General features: G+C 35.6%; 2 protein-coding genes across 2 annotated transcripts in view; both read left to right on the top strand.

The window, feature by feature from the left end:
• The first annotated feature begins 387 nt into the window (after positions 1-387).
• Positions 388-13,882, top strand: part of LOC130027373 (platelet glycoprotein 4-like) — a 42,573-nt gene continuing 29,078 nt past the window's right edge. Inside the window, exons 1-3 of the mRNA XM_056118096.1 lie at positions 388-487; positions 972-1,178; positions 7,351-7,511. Of these exons, the coding sequence (XP_055974071.1) occupies positions 1,059-1,178; positions 7,351-7,511 (281 nt within the window). The 5' untranslated portion in view covers positions 388-487; positions 972-1,058. The remainder of the gene's footprint in view (positions 488-971; positions 1,179-7,350; positions 7,512-13,882) is intronic.
• LOC130027372 (platelet glycoprotein 4-like) overlaps positions 470-13,882 on the top strand; it is a 253,284-nt gene continuing 239,871 nt past the window's right edge. Inside the window, exon 1 of the mRNA XM_056118095.1 lies at positions 470-487. The gene's annotated coding sequence lies outside the window, so the exon portion shown is untranslated. The remainder of the gene's footprint in view (positions 488-13,882) is intronic.

A 13,882-nucleotide genomic window follows, 5' to 3' on the forward strand; every position in this document is an offset into this window, starting at 1 on the left:
AAAGGAGCACTGGATAGGGGCCAGTGTGACAGGGCACAAAAAGTTGGGCAGGCAGAGGTTTCAGGCAAAAGCAAAGCCTCTATCCTTCAGCAGAAGGGTCCCTTTTGCTGTATGGAGAGAGGGGTGTGGTGTGGGTGGGGTGGAGCAGGAAGCAATAGGGTGACAGTGACATTATGTATTTTATTCAAATTTTTTTACATTTAGTCTACTCCAAGTCACGCATTTAAAAATAAATTAATAATAAAGTTTATCTTTTTTTGTTTGTTTGGTTGGTTTTGATTTTTGGTGAGTCCACATCTGGCACTACTCAAGGCTTACTTCTGGCTCTATGTTTGGGGATCACTCGATGGGATTTGGGGTACCATATTTATATGGTTTTGTTTGTTTAAACAGATAGCTTACAAATGATTTGAAGAATTGATTCTTTCTGGGACTCATCAATTCACTTCCTGTGCAGTTCCTATCTTGCTGATTATTTGTGAATAAGGTATGATAAAGAAAACATTTATTACTATGTTTTTTCCTATCATTTGACTGAGAAGGAATCAGCACCCCAGATTCACTTGCAGAACACTAGGAAGGATGTGGACTGGCATGTTTGGGTGCAGAAACCAGACAGAGCATGAAGTTGCAGCCAAATGTCTCATGCTGATAGAAGGTGTATAAGGTTAAGAGTACATCCATTAGCACATTTCCTTACATCAGATTTTTATGTATTAATTACCCATAGGAAGAAAAAAAAAGAGAAGGTAGAACAAATGTTCTGTGTTCTGAAGCTTTTTTATTTCTTTCACTGATAAGTTGTTAAAAGCAAGTAAAGGGAGGATCTCAAAAGTCAGCTTTGTAAAACAAATATTGAAACATTTGTTTATCTAACTGGAAAATTTATGTATCTGACTTGTATGTTTTAATTTTATTTTGATCTTTTAGTTCTGATATTTAATCTGTTTTATGATCTTCCCTAATGACAGAACAAAACTCGTGGAAATCACCGAAATCAGACCTAAAGGTTTAAAAGAAACTAGAACTTCACCTGAATATTATTCTGAACTGGAAAAATGGGCTGTGATAGAAACTGTTGCCTCATCACCGGTGCTGTTATTGGTGCAGTCCTAGCTGTGTTCGGAGGCATTCTAATGCCAGTGGGAGACATGCTTATTGAGAAGGCAATTAATCAGGTATAAGTAGTCTGAAGGACATTTCTTGTCATGCTGATCTATTCTACTTTCTGCCCTGTTTTGCTTTCAATAAAGTTTCTTGTTTATATTCCATGATACTTGAAATTTTATATGTTCAACACAGAAGAACCTTTGAATTATAGAGAAATGTCATAAGTTGAATATATGTATTTTTAAATATAAAAATTTTTTATTTTTAAAGGAAAAAATTATGAAAATAATTGAACTTTGGCTAATATTGAGAAAAGTAAAATTATATTTTATATTTATAAACTTAAATTTTTAAATATTATTAAAGAAATCATTAGAATTTTGGTGAACTGCTGCTTTTCATAACATATATAATAATATATAATGGTCTTTTAAATATTTTAATTTATGAAGCTTTTATTTAATTAACAAATATAGAAATGTTATTTCAGACACATCATGTATAAATGCTTATATCAGTTTATAGACATATTAAAGGTAAAGGTAAAGGCCCTCCCGTTGATCGTCGATTTTGCTTGAGCGGGCCCAGTAACGACTCCATTGGAGACTTTGTTGTTACTGTGTCTGGCATATCGAATACTCTCGGTAGCTTGCCGGGCTCTCCGAGAGGGGAGGAGGAATCGAACTCGGGTCGGCCATGTTGGCCGATTGTAAGGCGAACGCCCTACCCGCTGTGCTATCGCTCCAGCGATATTGACTTATTGACATATTGACTACTTTTAATTAAAATTTGGACCATTGAATAGGCATGCCTGTATAACAAACTAAAATTAATGTCCTAATATGTTCTCCTCTAATAAAATTCATCAACTTTAATTGGTAGAAATACAGAAGGCTAGAAAAAGGAGAAAAAGATTTGCTGAAGTTCTAAACCAGGGATGTCAAACTCATGTGACTTCACAAGTTTTATGACAGAAATAAAATCATTTTAATGCACATTTCAATGCAATAATTTCTCTCAGAGGGAATACAGGCTCAACATTTTGGCCAACGCAGAATGTATTATTTAATCTTTTGAAAATTTTCCCGAGAAGAAAAGTAACAATAATTATCCAGCTCACAGAAATTTAAAGATATTTTCTGATGTATAAGTGATGATCAATAACTGAATACTTATTTTTTTCCTATTTTATCAATATAACTAGTGTATTAAAGTCTATAAGATGGTATGAGATTGCTAACATCTACTTTAATTTTTGTCTTTAAGGTAATAACAGTTAATGATGAGAAAATAAGAATTTTGAAATAGGGACCAAGAGACAGTATAGGAGTTAAGGTGCTTTCTTTGTGTGATTCTCATCATATTTTGATCTATGACTCAACATATGGTTTCCAAGCAATGACAGCGTGACCATAGGGCATGGAGAAAGAAATAGACCTTGGTTACCAATGAGTGTGGCCCCCAAATACAGACACCCCCCCACACACACAAGTACATTACACACTAATGCACACACAAAATAAAACAAAATAAAGAATTTTTAACATTGTTTATTTTGCAGTCCCTAAGAGAGAGAAAGTAAGTTTTATCTCTAAAGTAAAAGATTTATCTTGGGGAAAAGTAAATATGCAGAGAACTGTTAGAGAATCTAATGCTACAGTATATAATATGGGAAAATGAACGTTATTTAGATATATAAATCTCTCAAAGTATTCAAAGATTTCAGAAAAAAAGTGTGTCAGGAATTGCTGTTTGAAATTTAGAATTTTGAAATTCAAACACTGCAATAAAGTTGTGAGAAGAGTGATGTATGGAAATGTAGTGGTATTGCAATTAAATGTTTTGAAGAGGGAAAAAGGAATACAGAGAATATCTCAATATGGATTTACAAAGAGATGTTCAGAGAAGAAAAATAAGATGGTGTTTAAGAAGTTTTGAACAGTAGGCAGAGTGATAATTAATTGATGATATTATAAACAATATTGATAGGCTTGTTTCCCAGTAGATGTAAGGCAGAACAAAACTTTATTTAAAGATTAATATAATTGAATATATAGCACTAAAAGCTTCAGAAGTATGGGTTAGCTTAAAATTCAGTGATTATTACACAATAGTATTTTATATCACAGGTATCACAATATCTTTTAAGGAGGGCTTTGTAGGAGGGTTGGCAAGCCATACCCAGTAGTGGTCAGGCTTTACTCCTGTCTATGTGTTTAGGGAGCATTCCTGACTATGCTCAGGGGACCATATGCAGTGGGTTCTAGAGATCAATCCAAGGTTGATTACATGTAAGTGAAGTGCCCTATCTGCCTGTTCAATCTCTTTGGTCCTTAGCACAATATCTTAAAATCAAATAGCTCTCAGGTCATTTTCCAAAACTAGGCCATCTGAGGGCTGAGGCGATAGCACAGTGGTAGGGCATTTGCCTTGCGTGCAGCCAGCCCGGCCGAGCCGGGTTCAATTCCTCCTCCCCTCTCGGAGAGCCCTGAGAGCTTCTGAGATTATCTTGCCCGCGTGGCAAAGCCTGGCAAGCTACCTGTGACATATTCAGTATGCCAAACACAGTAACAAGTCTCAAAATGGAGACATTACTGGGCCTGCTCGAACAAATCGATGAATAATAGGGGGACAGTGACAGGACAGTGACAGGCCATCTAAATGCAAAGACTAAATGATATCATCTTGTACTCAATTCTTGGGGCTGGAGCGATATGCCAAACACAGTAACAATAATTCTCATGGTGGAAATGTTACTGGACCCACTCGAGCAAATTGATGAACAACGGGAGGACAGTGCTACAGTGCTACTCAATTCTTATAAATAAAAGCTATAGAAAAAAATAGCAAGATCAAATAAATAAAAGCTATAGAAAAAATTAGCAAGATTAAAAAGCAGTATATATGTGGGACAGAGTTACTTTCAAGGAGCTCTTAAGAGTCCTATTAGCAGATCTCATATTATATAATAAAAATCATGGTGGTACAATATGATTGAGCTTATAGCAACCAAAAGGTGATGAATGAAATGTGTAACAATGGTCACACTATATTAAATGAATTCTTGTCACATGAATATTTTAAGACGCAAATATTATAAATAAAGCAGTTAAGCATTCTGAGGAGAAAAGAGTAATAAAATTCTCTGAAGAAATCTTTATATACTTTATACAGATGCATATTACATATAAACATATATAGATATATGTTTGTATATATTGATTTGAGAACCATATCCAGTGGTTCTCAGGGATTATTACTCCTGGCAACGAACACAAGGATCAATACTGATAGACTTGGGATGCCAGGAACTGAATTCTGATTGACTATGTAAATAATTGCCATTGGGCTGGAGTGATAGCTCAGCAGGGTAGGGCATTGGCCGACCCTGATTCAATTCCTCCATCTCTCCCGGAGAGCCCTGCAAGCTACCAATAGTATCCTGCCTGCACAGCAAAGCCTGGAAAGCTCCCCATGGAGTATTCAACATGCCCAAAACAGTAACAACAAATCTCACAATGGAGACGTTACTGGTGCCTACTTGAGTTAATAGATGAAGAATAGGAGGACATTGCTACAGTGCTACCTACTACACTATCTTTCCAGCCCTCAGTATATATCCATGGTCCACGGTCCTCCCATTGTTCATCGATTTGCTCGAGTGGGCCCAGTAACGTCTCCATCATGAGACTTGTTGTTACTGTGTTTGGCATATTGAATACGTCACAGGTAGCTTGCCAGGCTCTGCCGGGCAGGCGAGATCCTCTCGGTAGCTTGCCGGGCTCTCTGAGAGGGGCGGAGGAATCGAACTCAGGCCGGCCATGTTGGCCGCTTGTAAGGCAAACGCCCTACAGCTGTGCTATTGCTCCAGCCCTCAGCATATATATTTTATAATAATAATAAATACTTATTAATGTATATTTTATAACACTATACTAAGTGACTAAATTTGTTAATTTTTGTAACAAAACAAGAGGATAAATACTAGAACTATATTCGACATTTTTTGACTTTCAAAAAGACTGATTTTATATAATTTAATCTAGTATAGTTATCTTCATTTACAGATGAGGGAACTGAGGTACAAAGAAATTTAAATAGCTTGCCAAGTTGATGTGGCTTAGCACATCAAACAGCTACCTGTAATTAAATTTGTAGTGCTTACTGTCATTATTTACTACTTAACTTTGTGTTTTTGATGTAAAATAGCTCTATACATAGACAATGTGGAAGTAGGGTAAAAAGGAAGATCTCAAGGACATGTTGATAATTATAACAAAATGTAGACGAGTAGGTATTGTTCTCCTTTAGTGGCAATAACTTACATGAACATTAGACTATCCAGAAAATGTTAATTGTCTAAACATCTGTAACAGAAGTGAACTTTTTCTGGGGGAACGGAATTGGTTTGGGGCCAGCAGTGGATCTAATGCTGCTTGGATTGAAGTTCCATAGTGGTTTGCTATCTAGTTCACAGAATTGAACTTTTAGATTAATGGCTTTGAACCTAGCTGAAAGCCATCCCATTTAAGAATCAACAAGTTGGAGTACAGCCATTACCTGGTCTACAACCAAAGTCTTTATACTTCAATTCAGGGACAGTTTCTGAGATATTTATCATTTTATTACTCTTTTTGTACAAAAATTAATAATTAATTAACTGTTCTTTACTTCAAATGTAGTTTAAGATTTGAAAATTAGAGGCTAGATTGTCTGGATCTGATATTTAATTTATAGGAATATTTTATGAAATATTTTATGAATAATTTATGATAACAGTATATCATTGTTCCCTTTAAAATGAGAAAAACTTTGTCCAGAGAGATAATACAGGAGGTAGGACACTTGTTACAGCAACTGTAGAGGACATAACCCTAGTTCGAATTCCTATGATATATGATCTCCTAAATACTATCAGAGATCACTCCTGAACACAGAGCCAAAAATAGCCTGTGCATGAAACTGGTTGTGCTCCACCTCTTCACCCCAAATTAAAGGAACTTGTAAGGTACTTAAACCTTTTTAGTCACGGAATATCTATAGAAATTTTAAATAGCACTGCACTGTAGCATTGTCGTCCCATTGTTCATCAATTTGCTTGAGCAGGCACCAGTAACGTCTCCATTGTGAGACTTCTTTCTGTTTTTGGCAAATAGAATATGCCACGAGGAACTTGCCAGGCTCTGCTGTGCAGGCAGGTTACTCTCGGTAGTTTACAAATTTTAAATATATGTTAATGTTAATGTCAGAAAAATAAACTCCTATTTTGACTGCCTCAATATCTTTCTCTTTGTCTACCATCAAATTATGTTGGTAAGAAAACTATTCAAGATTGTAGTGAAATTAATTTTGTATTATCCATTATTATGATAGCATTTCTCTAAGACACATTTTTACTGAAAAATAATTAATGAGTTATATTGCCTTATATGGGCTGGAGCAATAGCACAGCAGGTAAGGCATTTGCCTTGCACACGGCTGACATGGTTGACCCAGGTTCGATTCCTCTGCCCCTCTCAGAGAGCCTGGAAAGCTACCAAGAGTATCTTGCCTGCATGGCAAATCCTGGCAAGCCACTCGTGACATATTTGATGTACCAAACACAGTAACAACAAGTCTCACAGTTTGTTGTGAGTTGTTACTGGAGTCCAGTTGAGCAAATGGATGAACAATGGGGAGACAGTGCTATTGCCTTATACATTTACTAATTCAGTTCATTAATCTTCTTTGTATACCAACTCTTAAATTTAAAAAAAAAATTCTCCAGATCAATGACAGAAAATACTATCTCATATTATTTTATTAATTTATATTTATATATCAATTATATATTTATTGCAAGTGTGTGTCAAAGTTCCAAAACTTCTCATAAATAAGAAACTTGAAATTGATACTTTTATATTTAAAAAAGGTGAAGCAATGGGCTGGAGCAATAGCACAGCGGTAGGGCGTTTGCCTTGCACTCAACCAACATGGCCGACCTGAATTCGATTCCTCTTCCCCTCTCGGAGAGCTTGGCAAGCTACCAAGAGTATCTCGCCTGCATGGCAAAGCCTGGCAAGCGACCTGTAGCGTATTTAATACGCCAAACACAGTAACAAGTCTCACAATGGAGACTTTACTGGGCCCTCTGGAACACATAGACGAACAACGGGAGTACAGTGCTATACAGTGCTGAAGAATAAATAAATGCCCATAATTAGTATAAAGAAACAACTCATTTTTCTTCTTTTTTCACAGGAAGTTATCCTTGAAGAAGGTTCAGCTGCTTATCAAAATTGGGTTAAAGCTGGCATACCAGTTTACAGGCAGTTTTGGTTCTTTGATGTGCAAAATCCGGAAGATGTGGAAGTTAATAGTAGCAACCTTAAGGTTAAACAAAGAGGTCCTTACACTTACAGGTAAGTTCCTATAAATAGCATTGCTCTTTCTGTAACTGCAATATTTTGGGAAGATTTTACTTAGAAAATGTCACTTGAGTTGAAATGTTCTTGTTTACTTTCTTCTAATTAATCTACATTGCATTTGTTTTGCATTCTAGAGGAAGAGAAAAAAATATTTTTATTTTTGCCTATAGAGAAAATAAGGAGTTAAGGATTATAAGAAATAAAGACCTTAATGTAAATTTAGTAACAGTAAGTAACTGCCCTACGTTTAAGAAATTTCAGGTGTTTTATGCTTGTAGTACATATTGTAATCAACTCTGAAATGCAAATGCTGAATAAAAATTTCAGAAACCAGAATAGTTTACATGTGTATTACAAGGTCTTAATATGTATTTCTGTCAGTGGTTCTGAAAGAGTGGTTCCTAGGACAGTAGCATTAGGATCATTTGGAACCTTAGTAGAAATATAAATTCTCAGAACCACTCTAGTTCAACTGAATCAGAAATTCTTTATTTGGAGTCCAGCAATGTGATGAGATTTATTTTATTTTTTAATTTAATTTTTTAATAAAATTGTTTATGATGTTTTATTACATTCAATATTCCAGCACCAATCCAATCATCATTGTACCTTCCCACTACCATTATTTCCAATTTTCTCAACCATTCATCAAGCCTGCACCTAAAGCAGGATCTGAATAATTTATTTTATATTCCTTGTTATCAATAATTCACTAACAATGTTGAAAAATGTTTTCTTAGAAGAAAATGTGTGAAAAATATTGTATCTCACGATGGACTCCTTAAACCCTTGTGTAAGATATTGATATACTAATATGTTTTTACAGGTTAAGCCTTGTGTGTTAATCAGGATTGTTTGTCTTTTATGTCCCATCCAATGTCGTTTACAGTGATGTAGAGTTTGAGATGTTCATGGCTGCATATGTGGCTGAGTGATCCAGGAATTCAAATATTTTGAATGGGTGATACAGGGGGAGTTACATTTTTAACTGGATGGTGACTTTGAATGCCCTTGATGACTCTGCCTGACAGGGGGTCTGGAAGCATCTCTGCAACTTTGTCGATATCTCTCAAGATTTATATATGAGTCTCTGAATCATGGCTACTTACTGAGTTTATTTAGTACCAGAGGCAGTTTATGGGCAGGACTGCCAGGCTTCTGGAAGAAAACAGAGATGGGTGATGAGCTTATTAAGCATGGGTGATTCTATGATTTTAATATACACTGAACTTTGTGAATCATGACATTAAATTAATTATATACAACTTCAGTACCTACAAAAATTTTTATATGTAAAAAATTTCTGTGTCATTTAGCTACTTATATTTGCTAATATTATTCTTAAATTTTTTTTAGTACTAAAAATAGATGCACTATAATTTTGTCCTACATAGTTTTCACACGCTTTAGAATGAATTCAAAATATACACTAGAACTAGGAGAAAATGGTGAACCAAAACTTTCCATTTTTATTTAAAAATAAAATACCAGTTAATGTGAAACTTATTTATATTGACATGTACCTATGTGATAATAATGTCTATATTTTTAAAATACACTATTATTTATTAGATTACAAACTCTATGATGTTTAAAACTGTAAAAATATATATGAATAGTGAGGTTCAACCAAGACCAAATATAACCAAGATTAAAAGTATTTTACCATATCCATCTGTGAGTATAAAATCCTACTGTATCATCTGTTATTCAAGCGAGAGATTTTTTTCTCAGTTGTCCTATCACTGTTGTTCATCAATTTGCTCAAGCATGTGCCAGTAATGTCTCCATTTGTCCCAATCCCGAGACTCCTTACTCATCCTTCCTAATGCTGGAGGTTCTTTCAGGGTCAGGGGAATGAGGCCCATTATTGTTACTATTTTTGGCATACGCCACGGGTAACTTACCGTGCTTTTCCATGTGGGCAGGATACTCTCGGTAGCTTGCTGGGCTCTCTGAGAGGGATGGAGGTTAAGCCCATAGATAAGAGAATAGATGCAAGTATGCGAAAACCAAACACATGTGTGCTGCTTTAGGTACATCAGTGGACTAGACTATAAGAGGTTGCATGACCACAAATGCTTCATTTTTATAGTCTCTGGATTTTGGCTGTTGATGAGGTTACATGGCACCGGGGGCAGTTTGTGGGTGAAACTGCCAAGCTACTGGGGCATCTGGGTGGAGGAGGTCCAGTCCCAATCTGAGCAGCCTTGGGATCTCAGTCATGGGTCCCACATACCTGTTCCTCTGCCAGTTCCTTCATGCGTGAGGCTCATCCGAGCATGTGGAGAGTGGCCTTGAGCATGGATGTGGCTGGGTTCTGGAGGTTTTTGTCTGCCGGGGTTCTGGGTTCTGATTTTCTCTGTTAAAATTGTAAATAATGTACACCATGATAAATATTGCCAAAACATTTCATGCTTGTGATGCAGTCTCATAATTTATATAATTTTTAAAATTTATATTTCTCTTTTTAAAAAAATTAGTCACCGTGAGATGCACAGTTACAAAGCTGTTTATGTTTCATTCATACAGTGCTCCAAAACCAATACTTCCACCAGTGTACATTCTCCCCACCAGTGACCCCTTTCCCTCTTGCCACCCCACCTCACCCCCACCACCAGCCTGCCTCTATAGCAGGCACATTTCTTTTTCTTCATCGCTCTTTCCTCTCTTTCTCTTTTTTTCTCCTCTCTCTCTCTCCCTCCCTCTCTCCCTCACTCTCTTTGTCTCTGACCCTCCTTTTATGCACCATGGTTCGCAATGCAGATACTGATAGGTAATGATATTTGTTCCTTTACCTAATTCCAGCATGCAGTTCTTATCCAGAGAAGCATTAATTCATGGTGAGGAAAGAATGTTATATAGTTATAGACACTCTAGAACAGATAAAAAATTAAAGCTATAAATTACAATAGTTGGAAATTATTATCATTTATAGATTTAAAATTTTAGCACAGCAGGTAGGGTGTTTGCCTTGCAGGTCGACCCGAGTTTGATTCCTCTGCCCCTCTGGAAAGCCTAGCAAGCTACCTAGATCATCTCGCCCGCACAGCAAAGCCTGGCAAGCTACCCGTGACGTATTTGATATGCCAAACACAGTAACAAAAAGTCTCACAATTTTACTGGGCCAGCTCTAGCAAATAGATGAACAATGGGAGGACAGTGACAGTGATAGTAAATGTCTATAATTATAAAACTTGCTGCTCATAAATTTTAATGCTTCTAGATTTATAACTCATTCTTTAGCTATGAAACAAGGTAGTTGTGACAGTAGTCTGGGGCCATAATATAACAAGTATAGATGCAGAGGGTGTCAATGCCTAACTTTATTAGTAGTTTTTTTTTTTTTGTCTTCTGTCTTCATCACATGTTTGCAACTGAAAGATTTGATTTTAGTTGTTACTGAGAAAATTTTACTTTTTAAAATCATATATATTTTCATATTCTATAGTTCATATGTTACTAAAAACAACAACAGGCTAGCTGAATCTCTTGTTCCCAAATGTTGTAGTTAAGAAAATGTACATGGCCAGAACCACATTACAGTGGGTAGGGTGCTTGCTTTCCACAATACCAGTTACATCATCACAGGTAGCCTATTTGGTCCCCTTAGCACTATCAGAAGTGATTCTGGAGAACCTCTGAGCACCTGTAACCTCTGAGCACCTGAAACCATGGGAAGGAGCCAGACCATCCTTTCCTGAGCATGCAGCCAGTTCTAGGAGTTGCTTTTGCAGCTGCCTTAAATTAATTTTTTTAAATTTTTAAATTGTGGAACCATGAGACAGTCTTGCATTACAATGCTATTCATTATTGGGTTTCAGTCATGCAGTGTTCCAACACCTATTCTTCCACCAGTGTACATTTCCCAGCACCAATGTCCCCCATTTTCCTCTCACAAACACCCTTCCTGCTCAGTTGGCCTCTATGGTAGGCACTTTTCTCTGTCTGTCTGTCTGTCTCTCTCTCCCTCTTCTCTCCTCTCCCTTCCTTTTTCACTCTCTTTCATTTTGTGCATTAGGGTTTGCAATACAGATACTGAAAGCTTATCGTGTATATTCCCTTACTTACTTTCAACACACAATTCTTTTTTTTTAAATTTTATTGAATCACCATGAGATAGTTATAAGCTTTCATATTTGGGTTACAATCACACAATGATCAAACACCCATCCCTCCACCAATACACATTCCCCACCACCAATATCCCCAGTATAACCCCCCTTTCCCACTCTCCCCCTGCCTCCATGGCAGACATGATTCCCCATAATCTCTCTCTATTTTGGGGCATTATGGTTTGCAATACAGACCCTGAGAGGTTATTATGTTTAGTCCTTTATATACTTTCTGCACACATCTCCCATCCCGACCAATTCCTCCAGCCATCTTTTTCTTAGTGATCCCTTCTCTATTCCAGCTGTCTTCTCCCCTTTGCTCATGAGGCAGGCTTCCAGCTATGGAGCAATCTATTTGTCCCATCAACACACAATTCTTATCCAGTGTGATCATTTCCAACTATTATTGTCATACTGGTCCCTTCTCTGTCTTACCTAGCCTCTGCCTCACCACCACATTTGTGGTAGATTCCAGCCATTGATCAGTCCTCGTAGCCCCAGTTTTCCTTGACCTTGGATTTTAGTCTCATACTATTTTCTGTTTACATACCACAGATGAATGCAATTTCTATACCTGTCCCTCTCCTTCTGACTCATTTTACTCATCATACTCTCCATATGCCTTTTACGATTGATGATTATTTTTCGCTATCTTTGGAAGAATGGGAGGGAGAGGATGTAGTCTGACTGGTTTCATGAATAAAGAGCAACCCCTGTGTTTGCTGGGTGAGGCGTAAAGAGACAAAAAAAAAGTAAAACTAAATTTTACCCGAGACCAAATGAAAATGTTAGCAAAATAATTATAAATTCATCACCCAAGTCTGAGGAAAGAGAATAGAAATTCATCATATTTTGGGTTTTTTTTTTGCTATTTTTGTTTTTAGTAAGGTGGCTTAAAAGACATTTGAAGAATATTTCTTGGAATATGCAAAACCATATATGTAATATTGAATCTCATCTTTTTCTGATAGATACCATGTAATGTAAATGTATTTTATTTTGGAAGTAATAAGCTACCTAAGAGACGCAGGAAGGAATCAGCTATAGACAAATTTATGTGGCTAGGTATTGGAGGGAAGTTGAACACTGGATTTGAAGCTTATATTTATAATCAATAACTTTCTATTTACATAACAATATTAAGAGGGTTCCTGTCCAGATTGAGGTTATCTTATATTATTTCTAAAATAAATTTATTAGCCACTTTATATAATGGAGACACTTGATTACCTTTTAGAAAAAGTTAGCAGTTCTGGAATTTTTTATATGCTGAGGTAAACTCACATCTGCATTAATTATAATTGAATTCAGTTGAAATTGTATATGCATGCTCATTTCTCTTTTCAAACAGAATCACATTTAGTTACTAAAGTATTTTCATTGAGACTTTGATTGACAATATATGAGAAGGGTCAAAGTGTTAATTTTGTAAATTTTATTCTACCCTCTTTGAAGAGTTCATCAGCATATTTTCAGGTCCAACATAAATTCCTTTTTTTTGTTGTTTACTTTGTTTTAGCAAAAGCATAGAGAAAGAAATTTTGGAGGAAGATTTAGTGAAAAAAGTCTTTTCTTTGATCTTATTAACCTACACTTTCAAAGTCTGAAAATAGCTCTTATTTCCAAAGAAGAAATCAAGTGACTGTGTTCTACTTTACAAATATATTCTAAACACAGGATTCAGTTTTGAGAATTTTCCTCTTAGTGAGTGCCATCTACTGGTATAATATTGAAATCATTATTTAAATAAACTGGGTAACATAAATTTTGTTATTATTTCTACTAATATATGAATAAAAGTTCCTAAAACTTTAGACACTTTAATTTTAACTTATTATTTATACTCTGATTTAAAAATGTAGCTCTCTAAAAGAGAATAGTAATTTATTACTAATAGATTTTGAGTACTATTTTGGATCTTATATATGTCAACAATTACTACAAGTGTATCAATAGCAAAACTTTTATAAAATTTACCTAAAAATAAAATATCATTTTATATTATTTTAATATTTTTAAAGAATATCAGTCATTCACTAACTGATTCATTCAAACATATTTATTAGGCAATACCCATGATCAAGACATAATCTGGTATTTACATTTTTATTATAACTTAGATATGTCACTTTCACCATCACTGTCCTCCTTTTGTTCATCGATTTGCTTGAGCGGGCCTAGTAATGTCTCCATTTTGACACTTGTTACTGTGTCTGGCATATAAAATATGTAATTTTTTTTTTTACATTT

This window comes from Sorex fumeus, unplaced genomic scaffold (genome assembly GCF_029834395.1).
Source record: "Sorex fumeus unplaced genomic scaffold, SorFum_2.1 ptg000037l, whole genome shotgun sequence".
Classification (NCBI taxonomy): Eukaryota; Metazoa; Chordata; class Mammalia; order Eulipotyphla; family Soricidae; genus Sorex; species Sorex fumeus.